Source organism: Rhododendron vialii, chromosome 13a, assembly GCF_030253575.1.
Source record: "Rhododendron vialii isolate Sample 1 chromosome 13a, ASM3025357v1".
NCBI lineage: Eukaryota > Viridiplantae > Streptophyta > Magnoliopsida > Ericales > Ericaceae > Rhododendron > Rhododendron vialii.
The window spans coordinates 34,594,558-34,615,559 of record NC_080569.1 but is presented as its reverse complement, the minus strand read 5'-3'; the positions used below and the strand labels follow the sequence as shown (position 1 = coordinate 34,615,559).

Here is a 21,002-nt window from a genome sequence, read left to right as displayed (position 1 = left end):
TAGCTTACCAACCCTTCTTCTTTAGCATTTTGGTTTCTTTCTGTTTTTTATATTTTGTTTCTAGATTACAATTGATATGTGGCTGCTGATTTAAAGCCACAGCACAGTTTGTTGGTTTCTCAAAATGGTGAGGGAGAAAAAGACAAAAATGACAGTGAGAGTGATCAATGTGAAACCAAAAGAAAAGGTGTCGTGTTGCATTAGCATTGCCCGTTAATCTCTTAATTATAGATTGTAATGTAATATTTGGGGGCAAGTTATGTTTCGACGTCTCAGTTCCTTGAATGGAGTAATTTCATGTGTGCAATCTACGCCAACAAAGACCAATCACCTGGCCGCCCAAGAAAATTCCATCGCACCTTCCAAAAATAAGGACGGGTTTGCAAAATAAAAGCAATTAAAAGCAAAACAATTTTACGGACACGTTTACATTGCGAGAATACACTGTTGCTAAAGCTCTTTTTTTTTTTTTTCTTTCCCACAAATATCTCTTCACATCGTGAGCAACTACAGATTGTAATAAACATTTTTGCTTGGCAACATATTATATAGAATATATATGATATGTATTAATGTATAGGTCATATGATTCTTTGGACACCACTGCTACAACTGTTCGAACATCCAATTAGGAATCAACCTCACCTCATCTCGTGATTAAGTAAATATCTCCATCCCATGTCATTTACTGATCCATTTGTACCTTAAACAATATTAGCAATCAGGGTTTTCAGTCGGCCGAAGATAAAAGGAACATTTCCTTAAGTGCCATTATCATTATCTCAGATATCGATAATAGTACCCCAAAATTTCTGCATATCCTGATTCTCAAAATAAAGAATATATCATCCAGTTACACTGTGCAGGTTGCAACCGAGGACAAATATAGATTGGGAACAACTTATTATAAGACCACGGTACCATTTTACAGCACAATCCATCAAGCAAACCTTCCATGACATCAGAAGGTTTCATATGGTTAATCAAATTCCTTCACGTGTGAATCGCATCCCCAGTAACACAATTCAGGTATATCTTCCGCAAACAACAGATCAAGAATCCTGGGGAGTTTCAAACCTAGCCGGAGTGTCAATACCCACCACACAGCAAAGGCCAGATATTAAAATTAGAAGCAGAACAATCCCCTGAAACATCACAAGAAACAGAGTTAAGTGTATCGCAATTGCTTTTAGATAAATCCCCCAAGCAAAACAGTAACAAGGGTCAAGCAAATCAGCAGAACGGATAATTAAAGGGCACATTTTACAGTTGTTTAGCCATGCAAATCCTTGGTACAAGCTTAGCTGACATACTTCGACATCTTGCACTGATCTTTGCAGCAAATAAACCTAAAAAATTCCACTTTGATGTAGGACAAGATATTTAGGAGTACCTGTACTCAGGATTACATTACAATAATTCAATTTACTATACAACTGTCTTTGAATAGCAGGCTTCCTTTTTCACCTTCAAATTAGCTTTCCCATATGAGTATTATTTTTTTTGTCTTTCTTAATGTTTCTTGGTCTACAAGAAACGGGGTTCTACCAAAAAAAAAAAGTCCTTTTTTTTGGTAAGTGAAAATGGGATAGTCAATTATACATAGAAACGGAAGCCGGAGGGCAAAGACAGATTTTTCTACATCAACAATATATCAATTCTCTAGTTTTCCTTGTGGAGTCAAGGCTATGCGCAATTCGCCTAAATGCTATCAAGTTGTGGCGTTGTATTCCGCTGCATCCCACCCACTCCGTAAAATAGTGGGATGGTAGTTCTTCAATTCACAGTGCCAAACCTCTCAAACTACTACCTCCTATCAAGCAATAGTGCAATTGTTCTTCATTTGACATTGACAATGCCAGATCATCTGAAACTACTACATCCTATCCAACTTGGCAGAGAAGGGAATGAGCTGACCAACTAAGCTTTGCAACTTCCTGTGTTTTCAGCTTGGATCTCTTCCTGCTATGAATTTAGAAGCCCCCTCATTTCAACCATCCTCGCGTCGGCTTATTGATGGATGCTATGTAAGAGGGCCAGAGGGGGAAGCCAGTGAAAGGCCCAGTTGTTTGGCTGAACAAGGTAGGAGGACTTTATGGAAGCAATGGCTACAAAGTCCCCATGGCCCATTTTGTGTCCAAGTTGAAGGGTAATTCTTAGAAGATAGCTCAAAACAAATATATCCTCGATGGTGATTGTTTGGTTAGGGAGAGTCCATGGGCCAAGCCCAACCTCATAATCTTGGTCATATACCTACAACTCCAAAGCCTTAGGCCCTAGGGGATAACTGCAGCTTGTGAAGGAGCAGATAGAGGCTAGGCAAAAGGAAGAAAATAACAATCACAGGATCTGACAAAATGCAGAAGGCTTTGAGAACAAAGAAGGGAGGATGTTGCCAGTTGCGTCCATTACAAAAACTTCTTCTGTTCCAAATGGGGGGCTCAGTGTACAACAGGGCTGGAGAAATTAGAGACGTGTGACTTTTTCTCTCAAAGTGGAGTGGAGGATGAGAATGGAGATGCAGAGGGTTCCTAGTATGCGTAGGTGCAGGTTGGCAGAGGATAGAGCAGATCACAAGTAGTTAGTTGCCTAACACCACATGGGTGCAACTGCTTAGGAGCGGGATAATGCCAGTTGCTGGTAGGTCCTCAGGAAGAAAATCCTTCTGCAAGGAGGAGGGTGCTACATGGCTTTATGTGGAAAGATAGCCTGGAATTGCAGGAGGTTGAGGTTAAGTCGAACTGTTGAAGATCCCAATCTAGTGCATCCCGATGGTGCTTATGGGGCTTCAATTAGTTCATGGTGGTATCTTGTGAAGCAGGGAAGTTTGTTCAAACCATAGAGCAAGATGACACAACAATGGAAACCCTGGACATGATAAGGACGGGGATGGGAATTGCAAGAAGGAGAAAAGGATTACTAGTGAAATGGGAAAAAATTCCGCTCTGCTCAGCTAATGAAGCACGGATATTATCTGCCTCCCATGAAACCAAAACAAATGTACCTGTCTAATGAGGTAGTCAGAAGTTTGTACTTTTTACAAAAAAAATTCTTTTGGGGGATATGGAAGGAAGGGAGGAGATGGATTGCTTGTGATCACTTATATGTGGAAGGTCGTGCTATGGTGATTGTAGGAGAATGGTGCGTGATCTTACACTTCACGATTCAGATTCAAAATTAATGCCACCGCCTGACCACTAATGATGGCTGCAAACTAAACAGCCCTGTTGCTCATGCAATCAATATCTACAACAAACAAAAACACCTATACCGGTTATTGTATATCTCACCAAAAGGAAAGGAGCGTGACTTACCACTAAGATTCCCTCCAAAAGTGATGATTTTACAAGGCAAACTCCATCACAAGAAGTGGAATTGAATGATCCATTTCCTGAGGCACTTTCTGCAAGAAACCTTTCCAACTCCCTATAAGAAGGATATTGCACTGGCCTCAAAGGATCAGAAACATAGAGAACCGTATACATTGCCCCGGACTGCTCCATAGAACTGATAAGCTCAGAGAGAATCTGACCTGCATGTCCATTCAAACCTTCCTTGTAAGAAATTCAGGTGAAATGCCTTTTTGTAGATAAATTAACATGACACTCTACCACCCTCAAAAGTTCTTAAATACTATTATCTTCAATACAAGTTCAATATTAACCCACAAAGATATTCTGAAGTAACATACTTTCAGAATGTGAGCTTCCCTGGCAAAATACAGCCAAATATGCTTGCCCCTTCTGTCTCTTTTCCATCCTCGAAACCAAATAGTCCTGCTCATTTTCAGTGTGAGAACAGCATTAAATGTTTCCCAAACTTTCATACATTCAAATGAGTCTCAAACAGCACAGATTTCTTACATGGAAGGTTTTAATGTCTGAAAGTTTTTCATAATTTCCACCATCCAATGAACAGGACTCCATGAAAGAAACTTTACCAGCTAAGTTATGCCCACAAGTTTCTGCAAACTCTGAAATCAATGAACTTTCCACCGCCTCTTCCTCTTGTGAAGCAGCAATGTACGGGAATGCCAAGGTAAAATTGGCACCTGTGAAAGATACCTGCTGAACAGATGGAGTGCCAACCATAACGCACATTTATAGGCAATGCCATAGGGTTTCGGAACCTTGGCCCATTGTTTCTAAGAGATGAACTAACTTGATAGTCATAATGACCTCGAGAAAGTCCACAACTGATGAGTCTACATGTTTTGCACCAGAACTATCCCATGATTGTAACTGCAGATGGATCAGTTGCCATTAACAAGAACAACAGCACAAGGATTACACGGCTCAATTGTGAAAATTTAAGATTGATAATGGGAAGGTGACCGGAATAAGGACAGAAGAGGTTACATGTATGCTTTCTTTGGAAGGTTGAATGAAGCATACAAAATTGACTCTTAATGAGCTAATTTCATGAGACCATTGAATTTTCTCACTTTCACACGTAGTTGTACAATTAATCTATTTGCACGCTACTTCTGAAATCTTTGTCCTTAACCAAGTAATGCAACAGTAAAATCCCATTGGGTACACCCCAGCGGCTAAGGTCACATTCCTGATTCCACCAATAAACTGATACGAGATACTTTTGAGTTCATGTCTCCTTTACCTACCAATAGGAAAGAGCGAGGGAAAAAAATCAAAGCAAACAAATGGAAAGGAAGTGCACACTGTACTCATACTCAATCCATAAAATCTGGTACACATATAACTTTTACAGTTTGTGCCTTCAGAGGAGTGCATGAACATAGTTTTACCCCAAAACAGGACATTTATCTTGCCAGAGACTATTCAACAAGAAGAAATCAAACTCGGAGATCTACTTATTCTTGTTCTAACTTTTTCGTATTCCTACCTCTCTCCTAACAAATAGAAGAGCAACATCTACAGAATGATGCTGAGCTTCCTTCCCTGAACACAGAAAGAAAATGAAACCAGCATGAGAGACTTAAGGCTGTATCATAAATAAGCTATTCCTTTTCTTATCTTTTTGATTCTCCTCCATGGTTTTTGGTTGTAAAGAAGTGAACCAATGCAAAGAATTCTACAAAAGAAAGAAAAATGCAGTCAACTTGGAAGGTGAGAACATGCAATACCAGTAAGTTTGACCAGCCCCCTTCAGACAGAACAGACTTGGCCAAATCCTTTGTAGAGAGAGTTTGATAATTTACTGCTTCCTTTATTCCATTGCTTGAAAATATGCAGCAACATAGATCAGGAAGGGATTCAAAACATAACAAAAGAGTGAAATATGAAGTATAAAACATACAGTGATATTATGATCTGAACATGTCTTCCGCAGAATTATGCATATCATTGTTCATTATACCTTTCAACATTACAACACAAAGCACAAATATTATACAACATAAGATAAGGCCATTCTTTACAATGAAATGACATGGCATATTTCAAGCTGGTTGCCTCTCATTTTCATCAATAAGCAATGAATAATGCTTACTAGTTTATAGAGTTCCATAGTTGCAAATCCCTGAAGATTGAACAATTGGGATTCCCAACAGTGGTATCAGCTATTGATAATGGTGGTTATTGTTAGACTTGTCCCACATTGCTCATCTAAGCCACCCAAACTTGGTTAATAAATTCTAGAGGCTACTCCACCTATAGCCAATTGGTTTTAGGTTGGAACCCTCCAAGAAATCTAACATGGTATCAGAGCTAGGTTTTGGGTGGCCTCACCTCTCGTGGGAAAGTCTCTATCATCTCTGTCACCTGAGTCAGTCAGTTAGCTCCTAGTTTGTCACCTCCACGTGCATCTGGGCTGCACATGAGGGGGAGTGTTAGACTTGTCTCACATTGCTCATCTAAGCCATCCAAGCTTGGTTAATAAATTCTAGAGGTTGCTCCACCTATAGCCAATTGGTTTTAGGTTGGAACCCTTCAAAAAATCTAACAGTTATTCCTTGGGATGCTTACGGATAAAGTTGAAGCGAGGAAGCAGAGTGTGGATAACCTGTGCCAGGTAGTAATGGGGGGATTGTGACTTGACTATGGAGCCTTCAAATACAGTTTGATACCCTTATGGCAAAACGAATGGACAATCAAGCATCGTTACCACTAGTAATGGAAAGAAATTCTATTATTGAAGTACCATAGCTTAAAAAGGGTTCAATAGTCCTTGTTATATCATGTTAGCTCTTGGTATGGGGTCTCATTGTGCATATATTCCAGTTAACTGGCGAATAAGTGCAAGGATTACAAAGGCCTCGGCAAGATCCATGATCGCAAAGTAGGTCACTTATCTAAGAGGAGATTTGTGGCTCAAACGATATCTTCATCCAATGGATAATTGTTATGATACATGAAAGTGTATGCGTGCACACCAATACCCATGCAGATGACAGCCTCCCAGTTGTGGATTACAAATCGATCCAATTAATCTACTTCAACTGGTAGATATTAAATCTTGGAAAGTCCAAGGAAAAATTCACATTCATTACAAACAAAAATAATAGCCATGTACCCATCTTCAAGGGGCGACCAGAGAAATGCAGGTACTGTGGATGGAAGGGTTAGCCCGGTTGGAATCTCAAGTGCAACAAGCAAAAGCGTCGCTACTGTTACTGCAATTTGTCTCATCATCCTGCTAATCTGCAGTGGAACATTATAACAAGTCAACAAGAAGCCGGAAAAAAAAAAATTTAAAGAAGAAGAGGAAGAAGCAGCCCAAACAGCCCCATCATGCGGAATAAGTACAACTCGGATCACTAGACAGTTATGTCCCAATTTTGAAAATTTAGCTCCAAGCTTTTGAACTAAAACAACTAACTATTAAGGAACATATCGGTTAAGGCTAGCTATCGTTCACGTGAGAAATCTGAACCCGAAGAATTTTACCAAAGTTTACCTGAACGACAGATTCGAATTCAACACACAACAGAGAACTAATTCTCTTTTCTTGCTTAAATATTCGATATTTTTTCTGGATTGTGTTCGAATCTGATCGATTCACGCACGATGCTCAATCGAATAAACAAATTACCTTGGGACACTCTGATCCTGATGGACAGAGAAGCAAAACCCACCCTTTTTCTGACTGTTGAGTGTTGGAGCAGCAGCGATAGCAGCGGTGGAGCAAGGAAAAGGTATATTTCACATCTAACCCTCCAACGTTTTTGTATTTTCTATTTTTACCCCAATCATCTATATTTGACACATTAAGCACAATACCCGGTTCTTATTTCTGGCCGATTGAAATATTAACATGTCATCGAAGTTTTTCAATTTTGAATGGACAAACATATGAAATGATTGAATTTATTTGGCAGCCATCAGCGAAGTTGGTGATGGCCTAATCGATGTTTCTACAAGGTGCCAAATGATGATTGTATTGGCAAGAGAGGTGAAATATATTTTAACCAATAGTTTAAGGATGAATAGACAAATAATGAATTCAAGTATGAATAAACAAGGGCGCCGCTATTCGCAGCCCTCTATTTACTCCTGTAGCCCACTACATTTCGGTAAATGATTGTTGAAAATCATAAATAACATTTCGGCAAATTGCTGTTGAAAACAAGATTATATTTCGGTAAATACATGTCGAAAATATGTTCAACTTTCGGTAAACAACTGCCGAACATGCATTTTCGGTAAACATCTGTTGAAAAAAATATTATATTTCGGTAATTGGATACCGAAAATATATCTCAATTTCGGTAACTAACTGTCGAGTATAATTGAAAATTTTTAACGGGCTATGGGAGTAAATAGAGGGCTGCGAATAGCAGCGCCCATAAACAAAGGGGGCCGCGATTCGCAGCCCTCTATTTTCTCCCGGAGCCCATTAAAAATTTGCAAGTAATTACAACATGACCCCTTAATGTAAAATGACCTACTTACCCTTATACCTATACATGAAATGACCTATATGCCCTTATAACCAAAATCTCTAAATTATCCACTACCCCCTTCCCTTCAAAATCCCCCAAAAATCATCATTCACGTTTGAAAATAAAAAAAACACACACAAACCTCCGGTTTTTCATTCTCAGCTTTGTACTGTTCATCTTCTCTTCTCCCGTCTCTCTAAATCATCATTCTCTTTTTTCCTCTCTCTCAAATTTTTCAATGGAGGAGGAGCAAAGACCAAATATTGTATCAATGGAAGGTTCAAGTCCTTCTATTGATCCATTTTTTGACCCACTTGTAGGATTGGATTTTGAAATTGAATCAAATTCTATCGGCAACCATATGATGGCAGAGGAGAAGAAAGATATTGTGATGGACATTGTATCTTGGAAGCCGCGTGAGGAGGTAAGTTTTTCCGTTTACAATGCCTCTGGTTTGTTGTTGTGGCGTCTGGGTTTTCTAAACCCAGTTTTTCAAGGGTTTTGTCGATGTTTCTGGTTCGAACAGAATGAACAGAATAAAGTAAGTAATTTCGGTAGCTAACCACTGTAAAATATTACCATACTCAACAGCTAGTTATCGAAATTGAGATACGTTTTCAACATCTAATTACCGAAATACATGTTTCTTGTTTTTGTAGTATGCATTTTCGACATGTAGTTACCGAAATATAATCTTTTTTTCAACAGCTAGTTACCGAAATGTATGTATGATTTTCCTATATAGTATCAAGTTTAGCAGTTCTTTACCGAAATTTGAACATATTTTCGACATGTATTTACCGAAATATAATATTTTCTTCAACAGCAATTTACCGAAATGTATGCATGATTTTTCCTATATAGATAGTTCGGCAGTTGTTTACTGAAAATTGAATATATTTTCGACGTGTAGTTACCGAAATATAATCTTATTTTCAATAGCTAACTTATGTTATGTATAATTTTCGTATACATAGTTCGGTAGTTGGTTACCGAAGTTTAAACATGTTTTCGACGGGTAGTTACAGAAATATAATCTTATTTTTAATAGCTACTTACTGAAATGTTATGTATAATTTTTCTATATAGTTCGGCAGTTGGTTACCGAAATTTGAACATATTTTCGACGTGTAGTTACCGAAATATAATCCTATTTTCAATAGCTACTTACCGAAATGTTATGTATAATTTTTCTATACATAGTTCGGCAGTTGGTTACCGAAGTTGGAACATATTTTCGACGTGTAGTTACCGAAATGAAATCTTATTTTCAACAGCTACTGGAGATGAATAACCATGGAAGACATGCCGAAATGATTTGCTCTTGGAGATGAATAACCATTATGACCTTTACGAAAAAATGACCGGTATCGGAGGTGCTAGCAAGTTACGTTATAGATTGTCATTCTTTCAAGACGAAATTGCACCGGAAGACAAGTGGATGATTTTTCCTGACATGGGTCACGTTGTAACTTCTACTTATAATGTGGTGGTTGTCCTTCTATCCCAACTTCAATGCCTTACTTTCCTCCCACTCCATTCTCGTCCTCCATCATCGGACAAAATAAGGGTTCTTGGAATTGGACTCGTGAACGAAGATCACTTCGTACAGGTGTATACCGTTTAGTTTTATTTCTCAAAAATTCAACATTACTAGAAATTGCCTTCATGTGCAATTTTCAAAATCCTTTTACTTTGACAGGCTGATCTAAAATCATGTTCTCCCTCGCCACCTATTGCCAACTATTGGTTCAAATTTCGATGGGAGGAGGCCAAGGAATGGGAGAAAATAGAAGCGTTTAAAGCCATAATAGGAAGTGATGTAGCAATTGCCGAGTCCTTTGACATATATTAGTTTCATTTTATATGTATGGTTATCATGTTGACGCTTTACATTGCAATGTTGTTGACTAAGCACCATAAGATCGACCTCGGTTTCGCTCTTTGTGCCATTTATTTTATTATGGGATTGATGTGAAGAAATTGACTGAGCACAGGTTGATTTCAGTATCTCAATTCTGAAGTTCTTGTAATGTTCTAGTAGCTGTATACCGATATTTTTGTAATTTTTCAGCATTTACAACCCGAAATTGTTATTAGATTTCAGCACTTGGATACCGAATAATTGGTACTATTTCATCGTGTGGATGCTGAAACATGCTTTTTTTTTAGAAGAAACAGTTAGGTGGGCTCTCTCAGGCATGGTTTTATTGCCCTGCTCATTTAAACGAATGCCCAAAAACAGCAAAGTGTCATTGATTACAAAAATCTTTTTTGCCAAATATGAGTACCACAATTTACAGAAAATACAAGGCAACATTTGAGTGTCTATCCAACATTTAGAATGTTTCATTGATTATAAGACTCGTTTTCCCACACTATGAGTACCACAACTTACAGAAAATAAGTATAAAATAACATTGAAAATGTCAAACGATACTGTTTGAGGATGGAGCAGGTTGGGGTAGCTCGGCTTCCTGCACAGCAACAGGGCACGACTACCTATTCGAGTTCGAGGACAAGGTTGACTGTGGCTGTCCTATTCGTCAGCCTCCTTGAGTTCGAACTCGAGGCAGTGAACGCATAACCTACACGTATATGAAAATAATACAATTACAAGTTATTCATTTCCACAGGAAGGAAGTTTTAACATCTGCTTGCCGAAATAAGCTTAACATGTCAGACACTGATTACTGAAAATGATAAACAATTTCGGTTTTTGGTTACAGAAAGTTGACCAAAATGAAACCAAAAAAGAATTTTGTTTCACAAGTGATTATCATACGTGAAGCTTCTGCTTCTGATCTCCAATAAAACAAGAGGCACAACGCTATTGCTTATAAATAGTTAATGCCTGAGACATAAACTTCCCCTATTCACACCATTGAACTCCATTACCAGAAAAAATCTTTCACAAAAAAAGTACTAGTAACAAAGTTCTTTGTTTTTCTCTAGCTAAACATAACCACTTTGACTTAGATGCTTTCAACAAAATATTTTCAATACAGTTCTTATTTATCAATTTGGTTGATCATGCTCGTATCCATTATAAACAAACATCAAACATACTTCAACGTGACTCAAATGGTTGAAGTTATCGTCATAAATCTTGCGAACAATATGCAATCATCAATTTCTAGGCCACTTCAGCATGGCATAACTTAAAGCTAGCTAGTTAATTCACATTCTGTTAGATTGTATTAGTGGATACTGGACAAAAATGTGTAGTCTTTAAAGAGGGAATGATACTCTCTTATCGATGAGTCATAACAAGGAATGTTACACATCAAGTAGTATCAAACATTCATGATAAAAAGATTCAAGTTAAGCGGAGTGGTTTTTTTAGTTTTTTGTACGCAAACTAAAATAGTTTTTTGTACACAATGTTTCACACTATTCGTACATGCCCTTTCCACTATATGTGGGACAGATCCGAGCTAAGCGGAGTGGTTTTTTTATTGAGTATAAACTCGGGCAGGTATGTCAAGTCTTGTGTTCTCAGGTCGGATACCGCCTATGTGATAAAAAGATCAACCGGTTAAACAATAGACACTACGAAGGAAGATGACAGAATTTGTCTATGACAAAGACTCAAGCTATTATACATCTTGTTCCAAAGAAGGTCATGCAAAGTCAAACTTCGATCGAAAAATCAACTATTGAAAGCCGTTTACCTCAGCAGCCTCAGACTCGTCCTGAAGGACACCCCGGCCCCCGGGCCCGACCTCGGCCTCGAACTCCACGTGGTGGACGCATAATAACCTGCATATAATAATAATAATACAAATTTACAAGTACGAAAAGGCAACAAAAAGTAAGAATGCCAATAACTTAGGGATCAACCATTGTTTTGGAAAAGAACCAACAACTTAGTCGATTCCAAATCAAGGACGGGTGTATTCTGGAAAAAAAAGAAAGAAAGAAGACAAAATAAATAAATAGGTTACTTAAAAGAAGTGGGCTTCACCAAGCTCATTTTCCAAATTATTCTCAATTTCCAGATTATTCAAAGAGCCGTGGCTTAAACTTTTGTCAGCTAGCAAATGCACTCCACATATCTAAGACTCGCTATAAACATTTCAAACAGTGAGCATTTCATCGACACAAGCTAAAGCAATCCCATTCATGCAGGACAATGTAATAAAACAATAAAATCTTAGGAATCCACCTACGAGCAGAGAAGCTCCAACATGAGCTTCAAATCCTACATGGAGGTATTGGCACTTTTGACAAGTACCACAGCTCAAATTCAGCTGCCTCTCATGAAGCCAAATCCACTTGTATTGGCATGAGGTTCATGCCAAATGTGCTAACCAATACAGGATTAAAAAAAAAAAAAAACCCTAGCATCTCACATATAAGCTTACAGATCTCAACATTCACCGTTTTTGGCTACCAATTTCGGGATCTAATTACCAAAATTTCTAAACAAATACGGGATTTAGTTACCAAAATTTCTACACAAATACGGGATCTAATTACCAGAATTTCTACACAAATACATGTATGTAAATGGGTGGGCTGGGATGGCAGCGGTGAAGAACAGAGAGAGAGAGAGAGAGAGAGAGAGAGAGAGAGAGAGAGAGCGCGCGCGCGGCACCTGAGGCGGTGGTGCGGCGGCAGGAGTGGCGGCATTGCGGTGGTGGCTATGGAGGTGGAGATGGTGGGAGCTAGAAATGGAGTGGCGTGGGGAGATGTAAATGGGTGGGCTGGGGGATAAGGGTTTTTATTTGGATGGGTGCAGGAGTTAAAGTGTAATTTTTGGGAGGGAAAGGGTATAATAGGAAGACCTAGTACATTTAATGGGTTACATGGAGAAAATTTTTTTTTTTAAAATATTGAAAATGGGCTCTGTGGAGTAATGGGCTCCGGGAGAAAATAGAGGGCTGCGAATAACAGCCCCCTAAACAAATACGGATAAAGATGCATAGACAAATAAGAGGATCAGTAATCACTTAGGCTCTATTAAATTGTCAGAAATGTTGAACCGGAAAGTTATTTTCAGGAAAAGTTTAAGTAAAATGAAGTAAATGAAAAAGAAATCTATTTTCCTATGAGTGTTGATTTGATAATTTTTATTACAGGAAAATTAAAGTTTAGTGGTTCATTTGCCGAGAAAAGACACTTATGAGAAACTTCTTTATTTTTATTCTCATGACTAATTTTAAATAAAAGTAACTTTGAGAGCTAAATAGTAGGCTATCATATTTCAAAAATTAACACATACGAAAAATGTATTTTATCTAATGCAAAGCCTTAACGTGAAATGAAAAAATTGACTTGCAATTCTCTATTCAATTTGCTATATTCTGAATGGTCATGCAAATTCCTCATTCAAATTGACAGTCTCTGATAATCAATCGTACAAATGAAGTTTAAAAAATAAGTAGATGATAACTAAATAAATAAATATTAAACAACCGTGCTTATTAGTTGCCGATGCAAAAACTCACTAAAAATTAGTTAGTACAGAACAAAATTAAAGACTAACGACAAGATAAATAAATACTTCCAAAATAAATAAATTATCAACCTTTTTCCACAACAATTATCTCAGAAAACACCATGGTAGTCGAAATTGTTGTTGCTCACGTAAATCTCAAAGTGTCTTTTTAAGAACCTAATTCGTATTTTTTTGGTATTGGTGCCATTCACTTTTTTTCTTACCCGCCAATTATTTTGGCCCCACAATGAAGAAAATTTTTTCCGTGACGCAAAATTCTATACTTTTGGCCGAATCATTTTTGCAAGAAAATAAAATATTGCAGGAAAATTTAAAAGCATGTTTTCCACTACTTTTTTGCCAACTGAACACTACAAAAGTTATGAAAAAATTGATTTTTCTATCATTTCCTGTACTTTCCTGGCAACTGAACGGAATTTTAGGAGGAAAATATGATTAATCATTAGTGTATTCATTAAGAGCAACCCAACCAAGCTCTATAGACTATATAATGCTCCAAATCTTTATATTGAGAAATTTTTTTGTAATTTAAGACTTTTTAAGGGACTCGTTTTTTTAAAAAGTTTGGTCTTCAAATTTACTTTTGGATCTTCAAAAATGGAGATCTCATCTTCATTTAAGAGACCAAATCTCTAAAAAAAATAACGATAGATTCCTAAAAGATTTTTCTATAATACAAAAAAATTAAAAAAAAAGAGTGAACAAACTATAAAATCTCCTTCACCAGTATAAAATCTCCGGATAAAAAAATAATATAAATCTCCATTCAATATCGAGATTTGAAATATTAAAACAACTCCAACCAAGCTCTATAATGCTCTAAATCTCAATTGGATTTTCATTGCGGTGATAGAACTTCATGCGCATCCTTAATGTAACAGATGACTTTTACTTTGGACCATCCCATATGAGGCCTCTGCCCTAATTTAATTTGTCCTCCACGAGTACACGGTGACATTGGTACTCTAGGATTTGTGAATGTAATGTATGTCATTCGGTGGATGGAAAGGGGGCAACGCTAGTACGATCGGTGTAATTTACCGTAAGTTCCTCTGGTTTTATATATATCTATATCTATATCTATCTATATTCTATTCTATATCTATTATAAAATTAAAGGGTGTAGGGATAAGTCGTTGGAACCGAGATTCATTTGATTCAACTAAGAGGCATTCTCCTCATTTCGTTAAAGAGCCCATAGTTTTAAGCTAAATTACACAACTGCCACATGTCTCCGTCACCGTACTTCGTCTTTTCCTTCCACGTTTCAAACCCACAAACGTTCTAAACCCAGCAGCTTCGTCTTTTCCTTCACCGTACTTCGTCTTCTCCGTCACCGTGACTCCACCGATCTAACCAGCAGCTCTGACTCACGGACGCACCTTCTTAGCCAACCCCGCTGGCCCCCTGCCTCGCCTAGCAATGGAACGCACCCGGACGCAGTGAGCCCATAGCGCAAGACCATCGGAACACCACCACAAAAAACCCGTCTTGGCCCTCTTCCCTCTTTGCTTTTGAGAAGGTATGTTTGTCCGAGAGACTTTAAATTGAAATGCATGTTCAGGGGAATGCCTACAACGTGTTTGTGAAAATGCATGTGACTGGGTTTTATGCTACATTTAGTTGAAGTGTAATAGTTTTGTGTACTTTTGATCGTGCTAAATTAAGAGAAAAGAGCATGCGAGAAGAATTGAATGGGAGGGGAATCTTTGTCTGAGTGCATAAGCAAATGAAAAGCATTACAGCAACCCCTTTTTGATTGATGAAAATGCATGGCTCTGCAGATTCCCCCTCCTCCTTCTTCTTCTGCACCAACCTTTTTGATCTCTCATTGTTCTATGTATAGTTACATTTTGTATGTGGAAAGGGAGAGTAATCGATATCATATCACGAAACTTTTCTCTTATAGACTTAAAATTTTGGAACTCAATGATATTTTCTTTTTCTAGCTGGATACAGGTACTCTCTATTTGGCAAGTGTTTGACAAAATAGTTGGATACAATATTTCTTGCCAAACTTTATTTTTATGGTAGTTTTGAATCTTAGTTTAAGTATCTTGATTGCTACAGTTACATGAATTCGTAAAAACTGGAGTTTCGGTTGCTGCAGCTGGACTGCAGTCGCCAGCACCCTTCTATCGAGATATTGAGAGGGAGCCGCTTTTGAGAGAGAGAGGGAGAGAGAATACAAAAATATGTAGATTTGATTAGACATAGATACTCTTCATGTTTCAAAATGGTTATTAGATTTTTGGGCAATGTTTTTGAAACAAGAAGGGTCCAATTTTTCACTGGGTTTTGTGTACTTTTGGGTGCCGGGCGAGTACCACACACGTGGTACTTTTGATCATTTTTCGTGACTGGGTTTTGTGTACTTTTGATTCTGCTCCTCCACCCAAGGGGTTTTTTGTACCCGACTTTTCCATAACCATCTTTCCCAACGTTGGCAATCAATTTCATTTTTCAGTCTCACGGACAAACACTTGATCACGGTAGAAAATTAGTTTTTTTCTCATCTTTTGTTGGGGCTCTAAGATCAGAAGCGTTGTGCTAGGAAATAATGGCTTATGGGGTTTGACCTTTCAAAATCACTTTGGTTTCGCATTACTGCTATGCATTTGTGGCCCATCATCATTTTACAGTCATTCTTGATGCTAATTCATTTTTTCTCTTTCCAGGTAATTGTATGGGATAAGGGCAAGAGTATAATCGCCCTCTAATACTTTCATCATCATCAAAATTGGAAGCTTGCTTAGCGAGTGGTACGCTTTTTTGATTTCTCTGCTTTTGACCAATCACTCTTTCTTTCCTCGCCAAAGGTGACCTTCGGCGAGAGCTCTTTCTCCAATAGCACTCCAATATGGTCTAAAATTAATTTGTAGGGGGGACTGGTTAGTTTTAGGGTATTTCGGCATACTTTTTAGTTATAGGGGACTTCGGTAGTGAGGGATTCATAGAGGTTTTTTTTTTTGGCCAATCGGCAAACATTATGATGATCACAGCTAGGTTAGAGCTAGCATCCTTCAACCCTTAAAGCATCTCGATATTCTCATCTCTATGAGTTTGTATTTTTTCAATTTTATAGGCTTTGTGTTCCAGTGAAAACTCTTTTATCCTAACTGTCGCTTTGTGTTCCAGGTGTTGGGGTCCACCCATAGTGGTGGGGTTATTTTGTGTACCACCCTTAGTGTTGGGTGTTGAGCGTATTTACCTTTGGAGTCCCTTATATATAGTTGTAAAGCCTATTAGGGTTAGTGTGTGACATAATGTGAGGGAGAGGGTGAGGCGAGCGTGGGGGGCCGAGTTGTGGCCTCCCGGAGAGGAACCGGCGTGTGGTTCCCGGAGAGTTTTTTCATCTTTATTGTATATTGTGTGAATATATAATCAAAGGGAGTTTTTTCTCTGAAATCACTGCGTGGGTTTGCGTGCGTGGTGTCCCTCAGGTCCTAACAATTGGTATCAGAGCAGGGTTGAAGAAGAGGGTTACCGGAAAAACCACGGATTCGATTTCTAAATATAAAAAAAAGGTTGCTCACAAACCTCGTGTTTTGTCACCCGAGGAGGAAGTACGGAGCACGGCCTAAGCTGGTTCTCAGTTGAGCCATTTGAAAACTCAATCGGACCAGTAAGGGTTGTGCAACTCACTGAGACGAGTCTATAGGAGGTGACGGGGTCGAGTTTCGTCACCGGATGAAGGCTCGGGAGCCATTCGATCGCAGCGGGCGGAGTCGGCGACGGGCAGAGAGGCTGTTTTGAAAAGCCCGAAGTCGTGGATGATCGAAGACGAGTTTTGAGCACTGGGTTGTGTTCACCTCGAGGAGACGATCACGGATTGGGGGAGCACGTCGCTGGAAGAGCTCGGAGGTGGCAGCAATGGTTGGTCAAAGGCGGCGGAATGGCGGCGAGTACGGTTTTGAAAAGCCCGAGGCGGTGGTTGCTCGGATTGAAGTTTGGAGCACAAAGTCGGATGGGGCTTGAAGAGACGATCACAACGGTGGTTGGAATGTCGCCGGAGAAGGCCGAAGTAGGCCGCATGCGCCGGTCAAAGCGCGACGCGTCACCGCGAGTCAGATCTACGTGTGCGTGTGTGTTGCACGCGCGGGACCGTGGCTGGCACATGCTAGCAGGTGGATGGCACACGCCGGGCTTGCGCGGTCAACGCCCAGTCAGCCGGTCAACGCTGACGGGGACTGCCACATCAGACGCCACGTGACAGACATTTCATCGCCACGTGGCACTTCCACGTCAGCGGAAATTGGTCCAGTGGTGCCACGACACCTTCCACGTCAATCGGTCAACGTTGACGTGGCTAGTCAACGGTCAACTGCCTGGTCAAACAAGAATATTTTAGACTGGTTTTTTGCGATTTCGGGGTTGTTCGGACTCTGTTTTTCGCGTATGAGTAGTCGATTTTGACTATCTCGACGTTCCGGACACAACCGCGCGCTTTGTTTTCGGATTTGGGGCTCCTAGGCTGGTGCGAGTGCTTAGTGGAGCAAGAAAACACGTGTTTGGGTTGCGAGGAGGCTTGGTGCAACATAGGGATCAGTTCCGGACGGCCATGGGAGGTCGTGATCAGTCGTGGGAGACCTAGTGAGTAAGGATACATTCTTTCGAGTGTTGCATCCCGGTTTGGGGGGTGCTAGAGAGCTTGTCTGGTAATGACACAGGCGCTTATTAGGGACGACATATCGGAGATCAAGGGTTGCAGGGAAAAGCCTGGAGTGGAATGAAGATGGACCGAGTGGTAGGAGAAGACCCGAGAGAGATGACTGAGAGTGGTAGGATGTGCTGGGAGTGGCAGATGTGATGAAGACCTATCATCGGGAGTTGCAGTTGTGATTTGGGCTGCATGAGGATGATGATGGGCAACTAATACATGCTTGTGAAGAGTACAAACAGATAGAGCTGATGTTTGGTACTAGACAAGCAATATGAGTTTTTTGTGACAGTTAACACATGAAGCAACAGCTGCGGAGACATACAGGAAGGGCACTGGAGTACGAGGAGTCATGACCTGAGATGTACAGGAGTGTCGGTTACTGAATCAGATTGTGTGTGGAATAGTCTGCAGACGGTGGGCAACTGGTTGTTTGGGAGATGTTCACGGGAGCTCTGGACAGAGGGATGGAGATGGAGACCAGACGATGCATCGCTGGGATCTCTTCCTTCGTGGATTTTGTGATTGAATTCTCTCTATGGTATGCGGCTGCATGAGAAGGAGAGATGAAGTCACGGATTGCATCCTGGTAAGGATGTGGGCACTTCGGTCAAGGGGGTGCGAGCACTCTATTGAAGGGGTGCTAAATATCGGTGGAGATGTCGGTATTGCAGCCAGACAGCGCTGCGGGTTTAGCCTCGGAAGATCTAATCTTGCAAGGAGACATTCAGTCAGGCAGGAGTACTTCGGTGAGGGGGTGCTGGCAGCTAGACTTGGAGTGACACAGGCGCTTTGCTAGAGAGACTGGACGGATGCAACGATTAGCCACTCTGGGTGGAGGGTGATTGTTGGGGTCCACCCATAGTGGTGGGGTTATTTTGTGTAACACCCTTAGTGTTGGGTGTTGAGCGTATTTACCTTTGGAGTCCCTTATATATAGTTGTAAAGCCTATTAGGGTTAGTGTGTGACATAATGTGAGGGAGAGGGTGAGGCGAGCGTGGGGGGCCGAGTTGTGGCCTCCCGGAGAGGAACCGGCGTGTGGTTCCCGGAGAGTTTTTTCATCTTTATTGTATATTGTGTGAATATATAATCAAAGAGAGTTTTTTCTCTGAAATCACTGCGTGGGTTTGCGTGCGTGGTGTCCCTCAGGTCCTAACACCAGGAGCAATGGAACTTTCTAAAGGGAAAGGGAAGGCCATCTGTGTAGCCAAGGGAAAGAAATCTATGCTGGATGGTGATTTGGAGAAAACTGTAAGATAAACTTTAACTCTTCATTTTTCATTTTCTATTGATCACTGTTCTTCATTTTCTATTGTATAGGTTAGGTTTCTTCGAGAAAAGAATGTTTGCGCCGTGCCTTCAAATTTTTTCTGATTTCGTTGATGCAAAGCACTAATTGATGTGCTGCACTGGCTGATGTGCTGCACTGGCTGATGTGCTTATATCTGCTCTTATGTTGTTAAATGCAGAGCACTGGCTGGTGTGCTTAGATTTTTTCTGATTTCGTTGATGCAGAGCACTAACTGATGTGTTGCACTGGCTGGTGTGTTTATATCTGCTCTTACATTGTTAAATGCAGAGCACTGGCTGGTGTGCTTAGATTTTTTCTGATTTCGTTGATGCAGAGCACTAACTAATGTGCTTCTTGGTTTTAACTTTTTACCTGGTATTTACTAGAATTCCATAAGCAGCAAATTGATAGTTATTTGTAGCTAGCTTAAATGAATAGTTGGGAGAATGCATAAGCAGGGGTAATTCTCTTTCGTGCCACTAAGAAGAGGATCACATACTACACACTAATGCTTGAGCCACTAGCTAGCAAGTGCCGTAGGCACGGGCAAGCACTAGTATATATATAAAATAGAAAAAAAAACGAACAAAAGAAATTCAAATTAGAGAATTCAAATGAGCAGAAGATTCTTCCGGACGAAGGAAAGGGGAAGCACGAATTCGCTCTTTAAACCCCTCCAAAACCCCAACAAGGGAGAGTCCTGTTTAGCCCTAACAAGGAGAATCCTACGGCCATTCGCGACCACCGCAGCTCTTGGTTGGCATTCTCAATCGTCATCATCGTGTAAGAAGCTTGGCTACTTCGTCTGTGAATCCCTCACAATTTAGTAATGGCAGGTTCTTAACCCATTTAAATTTCAAAAACCATTTTCGACGCTCTTCAATGGAACTCTGCACCTCTTAAATCTCTTAGTGATTGATGATGATAAACTTGTATTCAATAAATTTTTTGCTGGATTCAAGAATAAATATTTGTGTATGCGGACAAGGGCTTTCACACTTTCAAAGGAGCTTACGGTGATTGGATTTTTGTGTTACCAGCTGCGTTCAATAACTACAATTTTACCTCTCTTGGGCCTTGTAATTACTACCAGGGACAGGATTTAGACATACCAATGGCAGCAACTGAAGACAATAGTATTATCCTCCGATTAGACGACGAAGGGGAAGGAGAGCGCAGAGGCTCGGATGACTACTACTTCATTGGGATCGGGGAAGCTGTCCCTATTAAGCCTGGGGATGATGCTGAATTCAATCCCCAAAACCCTCCGTCTAAACCCCTGTCCGTCTCTGAACGTTTTGGTCTCATATTTGTTTCTCATTCCACTGGTACGTCCTCTCCCTCTCTGTCTTTCCCTCCATTGAGCAACAACAATCACTTCATTTCTGTCATTTTGGGTATTTTATCATGTTCTATATCTTGGCCATTGATTCCTATGATCTCAACTAATTGGTACCTTCGTGTGACAGTGCTTCATTTGATGTGTTATCTGTTCATCATTTGTTAGGGTTTTGTGTTGCAAGGACCAAGGATATTATAGACTCAGCAAAGGAGATTGCAGAGAAAGGGAGTTGTTCATCAATTAAAGAGTTGAGTGTTGTGGATGTCCCAATTGGGCAGGTGTACATATTAGCTTTGTCAGCTGACTCATCCACTCTGGCTGCCTGTATTGATGGCAAAATTCATTTCTTCTTTGTTGCCTCATTCCTCAATAAGGTATGGGTT

The 21,002-nt window shown here is 39.9% G+C and overlaps 2 protein-coding genes, 2 long non-coding RNA genes and 1 pseudogene across 4 annotated transcripts; 3 read left to right on the top strand and 2 right to left on the bottom strand.

Annotated features, from left to right (window-relative positions):
* Nucleotides 1-745: 745 nt before the first annotated feature.
* Nucleotides 746-8,038, bottom strand: LOC131314154 (uncharacterized). The gene is made up of 10 exons (XM_058342644.1): nucleotides 8,004-8,038; nucleotides 7,012-7,153; nucleotides 6,493-6,620; nucleotides 5,108-5,198; nucleotides 4,864-4,929; nucleotides 4,179-4,241; nucleotides 3,864-4,064; nucleotides 3,692-3,776; nucleotides 3,315-3,550; nucleotides 746-1,145 (listed from the first exon to the last, which is right to left on the bottom strand). The coding sequence occupies exons 1-10, from the start codon at nucleotides 8,036-8,038 to the stop codon at nucleotides 1,053-1,055; spliced, it is 1,140 nt and encodes a 379-aa protein (XP_058198627.1). The 3' UTR covers nucleotides 746-1,052.
* Nucleotides 8,039-9,221: 1,183 nt separating this feature from the next.
* Nucleotides 9,222-9,716, top strand: LOC131314153 (uncharacterized). The gene is made up of 2 exons (XM_058342642.1): nucleotides 9,222-9,473; nucleotides 9,564-9,716. Exons 1-2 carry the CDS (start codon nucleotides 9,222-9,224, stop codon nucleotides 9,714-9,716), a joined length of 405 nt encoding a protein of 134 aa, XP_058198625.1.
* Nucleotides 9,717-11,192: 1,476 nt separating this feature from the next.
* Nucleotides 11,193-12,541, bottom strand: LOC131313698 (uncharacterized). Its single transcript, XR_009196273.1, has 3 exons — nucleotides 12,462-12,541; nucleotides 11,536-11,623; nucleotides 11,193-11,375 (listed from the first exon to the last, which is right to left on the bottom strand). It is a non-coding gene; the product is annotated as an uncharacterized LOC131313698 (long non-coding RNA).
* Nucleotides 12,542-14,596: 2,055 nt separating this feature from the next.
* LOC131313699 (uncharacterized) lies at nucleotides 14,597-19,863 on the top strand. Its single transcript, XR_009196274.1, has 3 exons — nucleotides 14,597-14,847; nucleotides 16,004-16,087; nucleotides 19,136-19,863. It is a non-coding gene; the product is annotated as an uncharacterized LOC131313699 (long non-coding RNA).
* Nucleotides 19,859-21,002, top strand: part of LOC131313695 (nuclear pore complex protein NUP214-like) — a 43,725-nt pseudogene continuing 42,581 nt past the window's right edge.

Coding starts and splice junctions, on each gene's coding strand:
- LOC131314154 (XM_058342644.1), bottom strand. CDS start 8,038: ATGAACAGTACAAAGCTGAGAATGAAAAACCGGAG. Junction 7,154..8,003: donor CTGAGAATGAAAAACCGGAG/GTTTGTGTGTGT, acceptor GGGTAAAAATAG/AAAATACAAAAACGTTGGAG. Junction 6,621..7,011: donor CAGGATCAGAGTGTCCCAAG/GTAATTTGTTTA, acceptor GTTCCACTGCAG/ATTAGCAGGATGATGAGACA.
- LOC131314153 (XM_058342642.1), top strand. CDS start 9,222: ATGACCGGTATCGGAGGTGCTAGCAAGTTACGTTATAGATTGTCATTC. Junction 9,474..9,563: donor ACGAAGATCACTTCGTACAG/GTGTATACCGTT, acceptor TTACTTTGACAG/GCTGATCTAAAATCATGTTC.